We start from the raw sequence: 17,285 nt of genomic DNA, 5'->3' as shown, positions 1-17,285 counted from the left end.
GATACACAGCAAAGCGTAGAGAAACAGAGCAAGGCACAGCTAAGGGGGCACCGTGAAGTGCACTGTACTTTCCACCTGCATCACAGCCAGTTTCTGAAATCAATCCTTTAAACTCTTGATTTAGTTATTGTAATGACTTTTTAGGGCCATTATAATACTTAGCAGTTATATATTTGTGTAAAACCTATATAGTATGTTGGTAAAAAAAATGTAGTAACATTTCTGTTATACTTATTTGTTTTCTTTTTTATATTCAGTTCTTTAAAATGATATATTTGCACACATATACACTGACATGAGACAGGAACTAGTTTTGTGTCCTATGACTTGGTCATGTCCCGTGGAATGTGCCATCTCACTGGCACCCACTATCAGACTATCAAACTCTCTCATTCATGCAGCCTTTACCATGAGCACGCTGGCCTGTCTTTAGCCTCCCTTACAAGATAACACCTCACAGCTTGTCTGTGTAGACAGATACATACACACATACATACATATAAAGATATATATAGCTCTGAAAAAAAAGAGACCTCTTAAAAATTATGAGTTTCTTTGATTTTACCAAATTGAAAACATGTTGAATATAATCTAAAGGAAGATGGATGACCTGAAGCCATCAAACCAAGCTGAACTGCTTGCATTTTTGCACCAGGAGTGGCATAAAATTATCCAAATGCAGTAAGACTGGTGGAGAAGAACATGCCAAGATGCATTCCACCAAATATTGATTTCAGAACTCTTAAAACTATGAATATGAGCTTTTTTGTTGCATTATTTGAGGTCTGAAAGCTCTGCATCTTTATTGTTATTTAAGCCATTTTTCATTTTCTGAAAATAAATGCTCTAAATGACAATTATTTTATTTTGACTTTGGGAGAAAGGTCTCATTTTTATACTAACAATTATAGAATAAATCAGCAATGTTCATTTTACTCAAACATATACCTATAAATAGCTAAATCAGAGAAACTGATTCAGAAACTGAAATGGTCTCTTAATTTTTTTTTCAGAACTGTACAAATAGAGATAGGTAAAATATACATAGATACATACAGTAAATAGGTGATTTGATAGGTTGATTTTATATGTTCTTCTGCCCTGTCTTCCTTCGGTGTTTCCTCTTAGATTAATATTTTGATAGTGGCTAGTTAACAATATCAAATTCAATCGCTTCACCAAATATCCAAGTTTGTTTCCATGTCTGCCATTTTTCTTATTTTTTGTCATGCTGTTGTTTTATTTGGGTGTAAATGTGGCACAGACTTCATTAGTATATTACATAAAAATACATTTATACTGGTATATGCAGCTTTTTAAAAACACGTCATTGAGTTAACTATGCTATACTGTTCTATTTTGTTTGTTTCTGTTCCTCCTGATCACACACACACACTGCTGTCTTCTTAAAAAACACAACATGATGATGAATATGTTTCCCTGACTGGCTGCTTGTTGTGTCATATGTTTCCCTGCAGTTTATAGGGATATGTGTTGTAAAATAAATTGACTATAATTGTATTGAGTCATTCATAACAGGAAATATAGCACGCATGTTTGTCAGAAATGCTAAGTTGGCTGTGTGCTCAGTGAAGAGAGTTTACCACAAGACAATGATTCTTTTTTATTTAGCAGTGTGAGATTACAGCTCGTGTGGTGTTCTGTGTTGTGTGGGAAGTTTTCCTCACACCAGATGGAGCTTTAAGTGTGGAGCTTTGGAGCTTCAGGACTATATATATATATGTTTTTTTTGCCGGGGAATGCAGTGTTGCTGTTTGTGAAGCTGAACATCATAATGTTAGACTCAATGATCAGTACATTAGACTGCATAAGTAGTGTAGGATGTGGTTTCACAAAAATGCTGCTTGCTGTTTAAAACAAAAAGCACTGGCTGATTTTCATCTGCCCTCATTTCATTTTCTCCTTTTCTTCACTTTGTTCATCTTCACACTGATCGTCATCATTTTCACCACCAGCATCATCAATATCAACATTTTTGTTTCTGTCATTGCTTCATTTTTGCTTTGGACTCTGTTTAAATGCTGATTCATTTAAACTTAAATCTCTCTTTTTTATTTTCATCTGATCTGTTTCTCTGTGTTCTGTGTCGGTGTACTGTTTCTCACCTTCATTCTCTTTTTCTCTCTCTTTTTCTTTCTTTCCCTTTCTCTTTTTCTGTCTCTCTCCCTCCTTCCTTCCTTCCCTCCCTCCTCGTAACCTCTCATTTGTCTCCGCACTCCGCTCAGCCAAATATAAGTATAACGGATATGTCAGATCACGTAAGTCTGCTCCTCTGTTTTCCACATTCCTCCTCCTCTGCTCCACTCATCTAGCTCTCCTCATGTAACCTGTCTGCTGTGCTTTTGTGCTTTATGTGATTTTGCCCCCTGAAGTATTACGCTACAAAGCTGCCATCTTCAGCTCTCTGTAGAAGCGTGGAGATTGATAGGAGCCTGCGATGACAGTTCTTCAGCGCTGGACTCTAGTCAAATGCGTCAGAGTGGCTCTCTGCTCTGTTGCTGTAAAACATGTGCGGGACGGGGGAAAGGTCAGGTGCTGATGGAGGAAACCCACATGAAATCCAGATGCTGGATAAAGAGCGCTCTGTCCTTGTGAGAGATGGTTTAAGAGCCCGTAACGCTATGAACTTCATAAATAGCGCACATGTTTAGAGGCTCATCGATGGGCTTGCTTGCATTGTGCCGAGTTCAGCAGCAGATGGCGCTACAGCTCCAGGGAAAACAGAGAAGGAAGGAAGGAAAAGAGAGAGAGAAAGAGAGAGAGGCTCAGTTTAAGGCTCAGTATATTTACTGTATATACTTGCAGAGTGCAGGCTTTACTGAGGCATACTGAAGCGTAGTGAGAGCAGCATTTTAAATGCACTTTTATTTTTGTTATGAATATGAATATTTGTTGAACATTTGTTATGAATTATTTGTATTTTGTATTTTTTTATTAATATTATTATTTTTGCTCAGACTGTGCTAACTCTAAACAAAACAATAGCAAAATGCTTTGCTTACTGTTCTTTTTTTAAGATTTGTATTTAATACTTTTTTGTTGTTGTTGTTGTTGTTTTACATTTGCATGCAACAGCATCAATAATAATAATTATAATCAAATAATAATAATAACAATAATAAGATGCAAAATAATGTGCATTGTTTTGTTCATCAGCTACAACAGCGTATTTAAATTGGCCTGAGCCGTAGTTACATATTCCACAATTGACCGTGGCCTTGATAAGGGTTCTGCAATCAGGCTTCATCACAGCATTTGCATTTCAGGAAGGGACAGTTGCCGTCTGGATTATTGTAAATCCGCAGTGAAAGTGCCACGGTGCATGTTGTCCGTGTAATGCTGCGTGTGTTTGACAGGGGCCAGATGAATCCAGGAGTTATCCGTGGCGGCCTTTAAATCTATGCGGCAGCTGACGGCAGAAATAACCGTCTATTTATTGCTTAGAGCTAGGTTTGGGGAGCAGACGGAAACTGCTTTTTCACTTACACCACATATTGGTTAACCTCTTACCTCTTGTGTAGATGCCGTTAAGTCGGAGAGGCTCTGGATTCTGGTGGCAGACGGTGTGTTTGATGAGTCCCAGCATGAACCACTGACTTCACTTGGCCTATGTGCGCAACTCACTGCGATAGACGTGCATTAAGCTTGAGTCTTCAGCCTGTTTTAGCTTCAGATGGACAATGTTATTTAAAAGATTAGATTTTACGGTGCAGTGTAAATGGATTTTAGTGCTCTTTTAGCTGTAGGTTTTGTGTTTGTGCGGTTCTGCAAAGCTGTAAAGTGTAACTACTAATTCTAAGAGGACTGCTGTAGAAATGCAGAACGTTCCTACCTGCTGTCTGAGCTGATTCAGTCTGTCGGAGGCTGTTATCATGTGAAGTGTGCAGTGCTTTGTTCTGTTCTATGGACGAGTGAGAGAGAGGAAAGAAGAGTGCATTTAATTAATTCATGCTTAGTAGCAATGGCAAAGCAAATGTCATATTGAACATTTCACTTTAAGTGCATGCCAAGTGGTTAAGTGGTATTTAATAAAACCAAGGTGTCATCCTCAATTATTTAGAAATGTGACGGCGGCCTTTGTGGCCAAAAAACTCTGCCTCTCTGAGCTTAAATAGTAATCAAAGGGGAAAGTAAATGGTCCAGCAAAGGAAATCGCATTAACTTTTATTTTCATGCTTAAATATTTATTGTTCGGTTCTCGAGCAGTATGGCGATTAATAATGGATAATAAAATGATTTAATCATATAATGTATTTTGTTTTCGCTCTTACTTACAAGAATAATGGCACGAGTTCTCGGGTCACTTCAGCTGAGTTCAATAAAACATGATTTAACTCAAACATTAATTCCCTGAATTAATCAGAATACACTAATATAGAAGACTAACCGTTTGTGAGCACTTTGAGAGCAAAGTTCTTTTTAAGGGTGTGTTTGTGTGCAGATGTGTGAGTGAATAAGTAAATCTGTGTGTGATTGTGTTTTTGTGTCTGTGCAGAAGAAAGGCAAGGCACGCACCAGTCCTCATTGTTCTTATCTTCCATTGTTTGACAGTAAAGGAGGAAGTTAAGCCCACTTTTCAAAATCGCACAATTAAAGCAGCCAACAGCACGGCTGCTCCTGGCGCTCTGGCCAGCAGCCCGCGGCCCGTGCTGGAGCTTTCTGCCGTGGCCTCCGTGCCTCTCGTTAATAACCGCAAAGGAAGCCTGCTCCCTCCTGTCCCACCCGCGCGCAGACACCTCAGCATGACCGGCCTGAACCGGGCCCGCAGCCTGCCGGGGAAATACCGCTACCACCCCAGCTCCTCCTCCACGCTCTCCTCTACGCTCTCCTCCACGCTCTCCTCCACACGCACCCCCACGCCCTGTAGGTGGCCCCTTAGCAGCCTGCATCAGTCCCCCAAACACCACCCTCCGCCCCGCAGGCATGGCTGCATGCATGTAACACAGCTTGCAAGCAGGGCTGTCACGATCGCTCAATTCAGCTCCATTACTCCATTAAAAAAGAGCAAAAACAGATATTAAATTTTAAAATAACTTCATGACGGATCAGTAATGATTAGTGAGTTCATGTATAATGATCATTTTACGCATTTTTACAAATTCTTGTACTAGTAACAGAGAAAGCATGGGTGCACATGTTTGTTTCACTTATTTTTTAGGATACATACAAACATGTTGATTCTTAATTTTTTTTGTTGTATTTTACTTAAAAAAAAATCTGGCAGCTATTCTGCACATTGCATCTTAATTCTATGATAAATAGACTAACATAAATGCTTTAAAATCATAATTTAAAAAAATAATTTTTACCATCACAAATCTATAAATGTAAATTGATTATTGTTTTAATTGTTAATTGTTTTAAAAGCATCACAATAATTATTGTATATTATTTAATTACTTATACTGTATATTTGATAATGACAGATCTGCTTGCAACCAACTCGATTACCCGCCCTCCCAGCACTGTGTGTGTGTGTATTTGAATGTGTGTGTGTGTTTGAGATAGTGTGTAGCTAAATTATAGCTGTTCTATTGCTGCTGTTCAGAGTACATATTCAGTTAAAAAACAGAAATTAAGAATCCTTAAGCCAATAAAGAACAGGTGCCTAGTCAAATTGTCTGAAACACAGATAAAAAAAAAAACAAAAAAAAAACAGAGAGCAGCAGCTATTGATGCCCGTGGACTGGAACAGACCACACACAGCCGCACTCTGCCGGATGATCCTGTTCTGATTGAAGTTGTAAAAAGTGCTGTAATGTAATTTGGAGTGAGCCGGGACTTGCTGAAGCGGCCACGCTGCAGGTAGAGTTATTTCATTGTTAAGGTTCTTCCTGAAGGGCACTGCTGTAGCTCGTAAATCTCCACAGCCTAATTTGGAGGAGCAAGGGCAGCATTGTGGCCCAGCTTAGCCTGGACACTCGCTCCTCACCCATAATAGGGAAACAAAGGGCTGCGCAACGGCCGGCTTAGCAGGAGTGATATTTTGAAAGTTGATTAGTGTTTCACGATGCTCTGGCCATTGTGGAGTTGCAAATGTCAAATGCTGGCATTTGCTTCATCCCCAGACAGAGCTTTTTTGAAATTTGTCTTTATTCATTAGCACAATTAGATGTCAAGCAAATGAGAGAGATACTTAGGCTTACATGTGTTACAGCAGCCCTGCTTGAGATGTGTGCAGATTTTTTACTAATTCCTCTGCTGTGATTTGGAACTCTTAACTGAAGAATTTGTGCATGTTTTAGTTTGGAATGTTAATAACGTCTATGACCCAGTTTGAACACTCTTTTTCTCTCTGCTCTCATAATCAAATACATAGTGTTTAGCACAGCACTGAAAATAAATGTGCACCACATTCATAATTTGATTAAAAAAAAAAGAACACTTTTGCGTAAACTTTTCCTTACCTCCATTTTTACTTCTTCATAATTTTGGTCCACAATAGATATTGGCTTGAGATAATGAAACATAAGTAAATGTGCTGCAGTTGAAATTGCTTAAATGTTATAATAAAATACAAGGACTTTTTAATTTTTTTTAAATTAACTCAACCTAATCAAAACTCATATTTTCAATTCTGCATCTCAGTTTGGTCAACAATACAAATGTATTTTATTAAGCACAACTCAGATATCAGTATCTACTGTAATATATATCTGCTACAGCTCAGAAATTGCCTAAATATTTATGATATTAAGATGTTAAGTCTTTGGCTTCTCTCCCCTTATTTTGTATATTGTTTATCCAATCTGCTGGTTAGAACTTCACATGACTTTCCCTAAATGGGATGCTTTTGAAAAAGATCACTCATTTTAGATAAGCTGGCACTTAGACAGTTGTGCCACTCTAGAACTGTGAAATAACACTACATAAAACACAGTTCTAAGTAAATGTATTTTTTTTGTTCTTTCTTAGATACAAAAATAGGTTAATGTTTCCACAGTTAAAAACTAGAGTTTTGAACTGTCTAATTGACTATGATGAGACCATCATAGGAATTGATATGTTTAATGTCCATTACACCACAGTTTTTTATAGTTAGTAGTCTTGAGAATAGGAAGGGCTACATGTTGTAATAGGTAGAGTTTTTACCTGCAGATGTAAAACAGTAATCTCCTAATATTTATCATATTTAATGCAATTTCAGTTGCAGCACATTTACACATTTTAAACTAAAATTTCAATATTAAAAAGGACTGAAAAATAGTGTATATACAGAAATTCTGATTTCAGTGGACACTATCTACATCCTTTATTAGGAAGAATCTATGAAAATCCTGTCCTATGCATCCTGTTGCTGTTTAGTCAAGTTGCTGTAACATCCCCTAGAGTGTGAGGAGCTGATGTTGACCTTCAGGCAGCTCCACTCTTGCACTCTTACGGATGGTGTGTTCAGTAGCAGGAGTGCTTGTGACTTTCATAAGCCCCTCAGTAATTTCCTGTTGGAGTGGCGTTTCAGCATGAGATGAGCGAGCTCGGTGGGCTGGATCCATGCTTGTCAAGTGCTTGTGGCATGGAAGATATATACACAGAGCAGCCCCCTCTCATCACTTAGAGCTGCGATGATGATGATGGGCCGTGCAGTGATCCATTAGAAAAAACACATGATGTGAATTACTTTTTTTTCTTTGTTCTTTTCGCTTTGCTTTCTTTCTTTCTCTCTGTTGTTGTTGAAGCTTTGTACAATACAACGACAGAGATGTAGAAAAGCTACAGCACTGATGCAGACTGCTATAGGTTCCACTGTGTGCTCACATGTTCACACACATACAGTTGTTCACATATACATGTACTGTACATACATACTTAACATCCTCACTTACTTTTCTTGACATGTACTTTTACAAATGGAGCAGAATGAAGGGCTCAGAACTAATCAGGTTCAGGTCTAAATGAGTGTCCTCAGTGACTTCTTCTTCTTCTTGCTTTTCCTGAAAAGTACCTTTTGTCCCTACTAACGGTGTTCTCTTTCTATTTTTGGTCTTCTCTGACTTCTTTTTGCCGTGATTGATTGAGTGTTGGCTTTTGTGTTCTTTAATATGTCATCTCCAGCACACTTTACAATCCCCGCTGTCCACAGTCTGACTCTCTTTGCATGTGTTTGCAGTCGAAGATGAGCATCCATCAACGCTGTCACCCAAAAAGAAGCAGCGCAACGGAGGCATGCGAAATTCACCCAACTGCTCGCCCAAAATGATGAGGTAAGACATTGATTTCGAGACGCTCCCTTCCAGCCTTCAAAAGGAAAAAGAGAGTGAGAGAGAGCGATGGAGAGAGAGAGAGGGAGCAGCAGTGAGAGACAGGAGAGATGGTGGTGGGATGGTGGGAGTAGGAGGAGTGGCGAGGGAGAGAGGGAGCGAGGGAGAGGAGAGGAGCCCTCTAAGGCTCAGGCGTTTAAGCTGTCAGCCTGTCAGTGCTTAATGATAGAGCTGAAATATTTCTGTCATGAAAGAGGCTATGAAAAGCTGTTTGAAAAATACTCTCGCTTTAAAGTCTCAGCTGTCACCCCCCCAGTCTCGTCCACATGTAGTTCTTAAACAGTGGTGGCACTAATGACAGCGCCAACCAATCAGAGACGCCCGCGTGGTTACTTAGCCTGGGGCTCTTCATCTATTGTAGGAGCCCCAGCGAGTAGTGTTTTTGGTACTTAAGGCCATATGTGAGATGTATCATCGCAATCAAAAATGAATTCAAATATTACCTTCCTTTTATCCTGTCCGGAGGAATTATAAAGCCGCTAATTGATTTTGACTGATAAAAGGGCTTGCTTTCCGCCCATGTGGCCAGGAGACAGCGACTCATATGCAAAGGCTTTTAAAAATGCAGAGACAAGGTTGTCCATTTCAGATTAGCCGGCGAGAATGCCAAGCTAGAGATTCAAAAGGACAATGCGGCGCACTGCAAAAGTTACAATGCTATATAGTTTAGCCTTATGACTCGCTCAGTTCCAAAATATAAATAAAAGTTAGTTATAATTTATGTATTTGTTTGTTTTTTGCACTGTATGTCTTTGATATGTGTAGTTTGGACTGAAATGCCCTAAAAGTTCTAAACACATTAATGTACCTACTAGCTCTGGTCCTCATTCACCAATATACACACACACACAGCTCTGGAAAAAATAAGACACCACCTAAAATGATCAATTTCTTTGATTTTACCAAATTGAAAACCTCAAGGGAAAGATGATGAATACACTAGGAGTGGCATAAAGTTATCCAAAAGCAGTGTGTAAGACTGGTGGAGGAAAGCATGCATGAAAACTGTGATAAAAACTAGGGTTATTCCACCAAATATTGATTCCTGAATTCTTAAAACTATATGAACTTGTTTTTTTTGCATTATTTAAGGACTGAAAGCGCTGCTTCTTGTTTTTTTTATTTCAGCCATTTCTCATTTTCTGCAAATAAATGCACTAAATGACAATATTTTTGCGGGAATTTGAAATAAATGTTTTTGTAGTTTATAGAATAAAACAGCAATGTTAATTTACCTATATATACCTATAAATAGCAAAATCAAAGAAACTGATTCAGAAACTAAAGTGGTCTCTTAATGTATTCTTGTTAAAAAGCCAATAAATGTTTTGTCAGAAAGCACAAGGTCTTAGAGTGACTCAGAAGAATAACACCATGTCAGTATTGGCCTCAGTATCTAGAGTTTAAAACCCGGGTCATGCTGTCTCTGGCTGGGGTGGGTAGTTGGCGCTCTCACCCATCACTCCCATTGTGATGCTAGCCAGCACAGGCATCCATTGGCTGTTGTATCAGAACTGCCCAGTGATGCTCCATTGTTTGAAAAGAGGTTGTGGCTGAACGTAGATGTATTGGAGGAGGCATGTATGTGTCCTTACACTTGTACTCTCAGGAGCAATGCAAGTAATGCGGGAGTCCTAGTGAAGAGGCAGGGTTTTTGGTTCAGTTAAAATAGAGAGGAAAATTGGTAAAGATTATAAAAAAAAAGAACAAAGCAACACAAAATAGTCTATGTTATGGTCTTATAATGATGCGCCTCATTGTTATTGTCCTGAAGTTAAAAAGCATTGGGCAATGTCAAAATCATACAGATGGTAAATAAGTCCTATTGTTCTTCCCTTTCCTTAAGCACAAATCCAGTTATTAAACCAGGCAGCCGTCACTACTGCACATACATTCCCACCATACATGCCTGACTCCCCCTCAAACCCCCCCTCCCACAAAACAAGCAATTACACAGGCTGTTACTTACAGTACACTGTCAGATGCACTGAGGATCTTACTCTTTAGTACATTCTTCAAGTGAGGATGTTCAATATGCCCTTGGTTATAAAGACTGAGCTGCAAAAAAAAAAAAAAGAAAAGAAAAGCTTAAGGAAAGGCAGAAAGACAGAAAAGGAAAAGCTGGCACACTTCCAGCGATGTGCCTTGCTTGGAAGGATGTTTAGTTTTCAGTTCATAACTTAAAGCGCAGAAGCATTTTTCTGCTCCGAGTTGAAGGTCCCTGTTTGCAGTGTAATATATGCATCCCCTCTTTGATCTGTGAGTGATAATAATTCTTGGGAGTTATTTACCCTGTTTTGAAACGCTTCAAAGCGGTGTCAAAGTTTTCTGTGCTTTAGGGTGCCTCTGTATTCCACTGGCTCTTGGGTACTGGATGACAGGTCCTCTGTTCTAGGTGTAGGCTTTTCAAGTCCTAGCCCTGCAGCAAAACATCAAATTACCAACGCGATCCTGCGGACTTCTCCAGCCGTTCACGTAGCCCCGCCCTGACATCATCCAAATACTATAGATTTATACGAACCTTTACATATATGTATTAAATGCTGCCGTTTCTAAAGGTGTGTTTTATGCACAATGAATGAAACGTGATTGTTTTACGGTAGCCTTAGGGATACTTGCTTCTACAAGCAAGGGAAGGGGAAAAAACGAGTGAGTGTATACCATATCAAGTATGGGTTTTTTTTTTTACAGGCTTCTGCACCTCCAGGCCGTCGTAAATAAATAATGATCAACAGATTGGCTGTGGGTTTTTGAAAAGCATGCCTTTGTCAGTTTGCATGATGGAGAAAATTTTCAAAGCAAGAGGCTCCTTTCATAGGCTGCTGGAGAGGGATTGGGGGATCCAGTGACTGCCAAGTGATGGGCTAGAATAGCTAAACACTGTTTGAAAAGCAGCTAGCCCAGCTCGGAGGGCAACTTCTGCTTTGGTTGAAGCTGAAGCTGACTCTCTCTCTCGCGTGCTTTACTTAAGCACATATAGGCCAGTGCTATGGACGTACCAATTAAAAGAGTAAACTTGCTTGCATTTGGAAGCTACACAGGATTTCCACCAGTGGATTTTTTTTTTTTTATAGCTAAAGCACTTGTCTTGTGTTTACCAGCTGAGACTGTGCTATGCCGCATGTTCATGTTCAGAGGAAGCTCTGAGAGCCTCGCCGGTGTCTTATGGGCGCTTGTGGAAGAACAGAAACAGACTCGCTTGAAAGATGGAAAGTTATCTGGAACATTTTGTTTCTTTTGTGTAAATCAAGTTGTCTCCTTGTTTTCAATCCAAAAAACATATGAAACCCAACAACACTCAGCTTACGAACGCCTCTTCTGTGCTCCTCAGCTCCTGCGTCTTTATGAAATTAACACCATTCACGCAGAGTTTATGATGGGGCACGGGACATGTCTAATTGTGGGAAGTCACAATGCGTTTGCCGTGATCCCTTAGCTGCAGCAGTAATGTCATGTTGCTAGCTGGGAGTGGCATGGAGCAGAGGATTGTGCTGGTGACTGTCAGGCTGTGCTGACAGTGGGTGAGACGTAGCTATCTTGGCAGAGGTGCGCAGCGGCAGTCAGCGCGCTGAGGGGAGATTGAAGTGACAGGGGTCCACAGAGTGAGTGGTGAAACATGCAGCACATAATGAAATATTCAGTCGGGGTGTAAAAGCACTAAATGCTTTCACTGTTATTAGCACCTGCCCACAGCCTCGTAGCATCTGCGCAGAGCCCGCATGCTAATTGACACTTTTTTGATGTGATATTTTGGCAATCAAACAGCGTCGAAATGTGGAGTGAAGGGGGGGAGGGCTTCAAAGGAATGTCACTGAATGAACCTACTTAGGAGAGACAGACAGAGACGGAGTGAGAAAGGGCGAGAGACAGAGAGAGAGAGAGAGACTGAGAAAGACAGAAAGAGAGAGAAAAGGATAGATAAATGAAATAACAATGCATGTTTTCAGTGTGAAACTGTTCACTCACTCGAAGTGAGTCGAAGCCCTACATCTTTGCGCTGCACATATGCTTGCAGATGTTGTAGAAATACGTTAATTTGCTTGAATATCATCTCTCATTATGCAAATGCTAAGTGAAGACAACGTCTCATCATTCATTACCAGAGGTAATTAATAGGCGTGGTTCTAATGCAATTTAGAACCCTAATTTAATCCAGTGCTAATGATATGTAATAGAGCAGTGCATTTAAAATAAATAGATATAATATATTCCATTATTTCGTGTCAATTAAATAACATCACATGCATGAAATAGCAGACTAAAATAAACATTTACATTAATTGCTGCTCCAAAATTAGTGTTATTTATGACGTATAAGCAGTTTTAAAGCAACCTCAGTACTGTTGTTAAATTTCTGAAAAAAAGTGAGACAAGTTGCTTATAATGAACAAGCTAATTACCGGTATATTAAATTATATATGAATGCTTATTAATATTTATTCTAATGTTATACGGTGTTTTAAATGGAAATATGTCCTTACTAATGAAATAAGTTAGAAATCAGATTTCAACTGATTTTAACATCTCTATAACAAAAAATCTAGATAGATAGCTTGATAACAAAACATAATATTAAACTTTTTTAATGAAACTTTAACGCTGAATGCCCTTATACTTCTATGTGTGCTTTAACTTGGCATGCATTTAAAGCAATAATTTCACTAAATGGCACACATGGTGATGATGAAGGAAGCTGCAAAAAATGTCTCCATTTAAAAAAAGTGGAAAGAGGCAGCAATGTAAACAGCTGTAAACAGTGTAAAATATTTGGCCATTAGTTTCTTTTCTGACAGAATTTTTCTTCATTGTTTTAAGTATTACAGTGGTACTGCGTCCATATCTGTATCTGTATCCACATCTGTGTCCATACTTCTTCCAATTTCTGAAGAATATATCTTCTACATTCAGTATAAATACATTTCATAATTACAGTCTTGTGCAAACGTTTTTTGCACACCTATTCAAATTCTGGTTAGTTTATTTTTTTTTATTTTCGTTTAGTAAAAGGAAAAGTTGACATGCTCACTAATCAACACAATTATATAAATCTAAAGTTTAATTACTGATTGGTATCTTAATATAGCATATTTAAATGCATACATTTATAATTGCATAAATATATATGTGCAATAATGTGGTGTGTGCTAAAGCAATTCTTGTTTTTGTTAAATTAAATGCAGATAATAAAGGGGCTCTAAAATTATTATTATTATTATTATTATTATTATTATTATTTTCTTTTTACATGCATTACAATCTATGATCAAAATAATTTACTGCAAGTTATTATTGCCTAAAATATTATAAATGTTTGAAATAGAAGTGAGAAGTGCAGTGACATAAAATCAAGGGAGACTAATAAATCAAACACCATAAAATACACACCGTTACTCATCACTACATGTAATTGTTTATTTATTTAATTATTTTAATGTATTTTATATGTACGAATAGAGATCCAAACACTTATGTCACTGTTCTTATTGTTTAACTCTATCAGCAGCACTAAAAGGAGAATTGTGAGACAAGTAGAAGGCAGGAAAGTCTTTAGGGAATGTCATTTCTGGTTTAGGTTAAGGTTCATTGATTTGAATTGGGTTTGGTTGCAGCTTTTTGGCTGGACCAGAGGAGTAGGAGTATTACAGTAGTCCAGTCTGTTGGTGATGACCTCTCCTTGGCACTGAATCATGTGAGTTTGAGGGAATTACTGATGAAAGCTGTGTGTAAGTGTGCGCTGTAGAAGAGCTGAGATGGAAAAGCATGTTCCCCTGCAGCCACGGGGCAGAGAGGAGGCTGCGCGCTCTGGCCTCAGGCTATTACCTCAAAGGTAGACTTTCTGACCCGTTCTCTGTTTCAGCAGTGGGCTGCTCAGCAGGCTGTTGTTGACGTTGTTATGGCCTCTTGACAAGTGTCCTGTGGAATTTCTCCCAAAGTGCTCTCATAAATGATAGAATCCCAGAGAAACATCTGATATGCATTATGACATTGCACTCATGAGAAAGCCCATATGCTACCCTCAGCATTAAGTCCAGGATTTTAAACAATAGAGGTACAGTAATCGAGTGCCTGGTTAGATATTTATGTATCAACTATTACAGGTTATTAATAACTTATCAATTGGTAAAATGAATACATTTGAAGTGGATATTGTGTGGAGCTGGCAGGAATAGGATAATAAAAAGTATATAGATATACTCTGAATGTCTGGTATAGGAGACATTTATTTAGGTTATTTATAAGGAAAATGGAATTTGTTTTCAATTAATAAAATAGCAATAATTTAGCGTAAAAGTTTTATTTCACAAATCAGAAATATACATACAGGATTTACCAACCTTAAAAATATCTGGATTGATATTTGACAATTCTTTTAAATCCATTATTTTGTGTGTTTAAAGGAATGTATATGACTTTTACGCACACTCCACACATTTAAGATAGGGTTAAGAAGAATGAAAGTTTGTTACAAAAGCTTTTTAGCCTGCTGTTTCTATTCCACAAACATATGTGATGTGTTTGGACTCATTGTCCAGTTTAAACACCTCATTTTGCCCAAGTTTTAACCATTTAACCAATAATAATAAAGTTATGACAGAGAATTCCGAGCTAGTCCTTCTTCTATATTGTTCTTCTATATGCCCCACTTTGTAAAAAAGTACAGCCCCACAGCATGATGCTGCCGCCACCATGCTTAACAGTTATATAGTGATTGTGGTCAGACAACCCGATCTTTGTCCCATCTGACCAGAAATCAGGCTTTTTCTCTGCCCAGTATGTTCAATTATTATTCATCACAATTATTTTGTCCAAATTGTACACAGCTAATCTACATCCATAAAACGTGTGTAACCCTCTGACCACTTTCTTTTTTTTAAGAAATTATAATGTAACTTTTAGACCACAAACAGTAGCTCTGCTTTACACTGTTTCTGTTATTCACCAATCCAAGCCGACTCGTTTCTACCGAAGTGTTCTTATATTCATTCAGGAAAGCCTATCTTCCCCTAACACAGAGCAGCTGCTGAGTGCTTTCAGGAGAGCCCTGTCATCCCCGTGCTAAATGTACACTAGTGCCAGCGTTAGTGTTTGTGCCAGAGGAGTAGCAGGACCTCTTTCACGGTCAATGTTCTTCCAGATCAGCTTCAGCAACCCAGCCACGCTGATATAGATTAGCCTGTTTGGTCGTGACACTTTTCTGAAACATTAATGGCCTTCAGTTCGGGAGAGCACAATGTGATTGGGCAAATTCCTAAAATATTTAAAGTGCGGGCCTGTTAAAGCTTTTACTGTTGGGCGCAGCGCGTCAGGAGCGGTGCGGGGTAAAAGCCGGTAATTGGCGTTCCATTCTGGTGCCACTCAGTCAGCGCTCTGCTCATGCTCACTCTCTTCCACTCTGCCGCTGTCACCAGCAAAGGCACTCTGATGGCAGCCCAGAAAGTGCAGGTGCTCGGACGGAGAGTCCACTGCACCGATCCGCTCTGACAGTGACGGGCCCTGTCACTGTGCACTGCTCCTGCTGAAAAAAAGATGTTAGATTACTGTCACAATTATAAGACGAGGTATCTCCTCATCACATGGGGAATATTTACATTCATAAAATTTCTCAAAGCCTATTTACTTAGATTTTCTCTAGTAATAAAGACATTCTTGAGGAAAAAGCAAGGCAAGGAACATCTAGTTACATCCACTGTACACCACTGTTCACCCCTGTTCACCACCTTAGCTGTGCAAAGCTGTCATCTCCTAAAAGCCTGCACCAGCTCCGGCACAGTGACATTAACTTAAAAACCCTTCCCTTGTGGTTCTAGCCTGGTTACTTCAAATTAACGCGTTGAGCTAGCTGCTTCACTCTGGCAGTAACATCACATGTGATTTAGCTGTGTGTAGTATAGATATTGTAGGAACTTTTTGAGAAGTTATAAATAGAAATCTGTTTTTTGCTTGAATTCATATGTTTTTACACAAATTAGATATGTGCAAAAATAAGTCGGTATAATAACTTTTTATTATATGATATGTTTTAACTGGATTATCAAAAATACATTTATATGGTTTGTTTTATTATAATGATAAAATATTTAGATTTGTAATTTAAAAATATACTGAGGGATGTAAGTAACAGAGCTAAACAGACATAACTAAAGAAATGTGTTTTAAATATTTAATACCGTATTAACACTATAGCAACCACCTAGCAACCCTTTAGCAACACCATAGGGACAAATGTAATAGCAAATACTTTTCAGTCACATAGAAAGCCACCATAGAGACCACATAGAATGACCATTACAGCCACCTAACAGCACCATAGGAACCACAGCAACTACCTAGCAACATTATATCAGTGATATAGCATAGCAAGCATGTAGCATGATACCATAGTAATACCATAATAACCACCCTACAACCACTTTGCAGCACATAGAAACTACATTTAAATACCATAGCAATATAACATATAACATAACATTCCACAGCAACCACCTAGCAACAACCACTTAGCAACATCATAGCAAGCAACCAGCCTATCAACTGCCTGGATGTTGAATCTAATTTAGGCATACAATTATTCCACTTTTCTTGTTTGTAAAACATAATAAAAAATCTTCTGTTTCTTCAAGTCAAGTCAAATCAAGAGGCTTGGTACAAAGACCAGTTCCACATATTTGAAAGTTATTTAAAATTAATTCATTATAAATGTATTAATTATTCTTACTTGAGAAATTAAGTAGTTCCTAAAATCAGCTTAGTAAATTAAATCTTTCCCAAAAGATTACATAGAAAAGGTATATATTTAATGACAATAATATACTGTATATTCCTCGTTGGTGTATAAATCATTGCAATGAACTTGCTATTAAAGGGAAACTAATTGTAGTAATCTTATAAAGTTGAGCTCGGTAATTAATAATTTTTTATCAGTGGGTTGTGAGAGTAAAGAAGGGAAAATGTTGGGTTTTTTTGGGCAGGATTTGCTTGCATTACTGTATCATGGAAAGAATGACA

General features: G+C 38.3%; 1 protein-coding gene across 18 annotated transcripts in view; it reads left to right on the top strand.

The window, feature by feature from the left end:
* Nucleotides 1-17,285, top strand: part of kcnma1a (potassium large conductance calcium-activated channel, subfamily M, alpha member 1a) — a 258,450-nt gene that overhangs the window by 212,369 nt on the left and 28,796 nt on the right. For 17 of the 18 annotated variants that reach the window (XM_049481012.1, XM_049481011.1, XM_022684870.2 and 14 more), the window contains one exon: nt 8,129-8,222. In XM_049481012.1, coding sequence (XP_049336969.1) covers nt 8,129-8,222 — 94 coding nt within the window. Of the gene's footprint in view, nt 1-2,246; nt 2,280-8,128; nt 8,223-17,285 lie in introns of all 18 variants that reach the window. The other variant, XM_049481018.1, reaches the window with a different exon arrangement.

Source organism: Astyanax mexicanus, chromosome 7, assembly GCF_023375975.1.
Source record: "Astyanax mexicanus isolate ESR-SI-001 chromosome 7, AstMex3_surface, whole genome shotgun sequence".
Classification (NCBI taxonomy): Eukaryota; Metazoa; Chordata; class Actinopteri; order Characiformes; family Acestrorhamphidae; genus Astyanax; species Astyanax mexicanus.
This window is presented reverse-complemented; position numbering and strand designations above follow the sequence as displayed.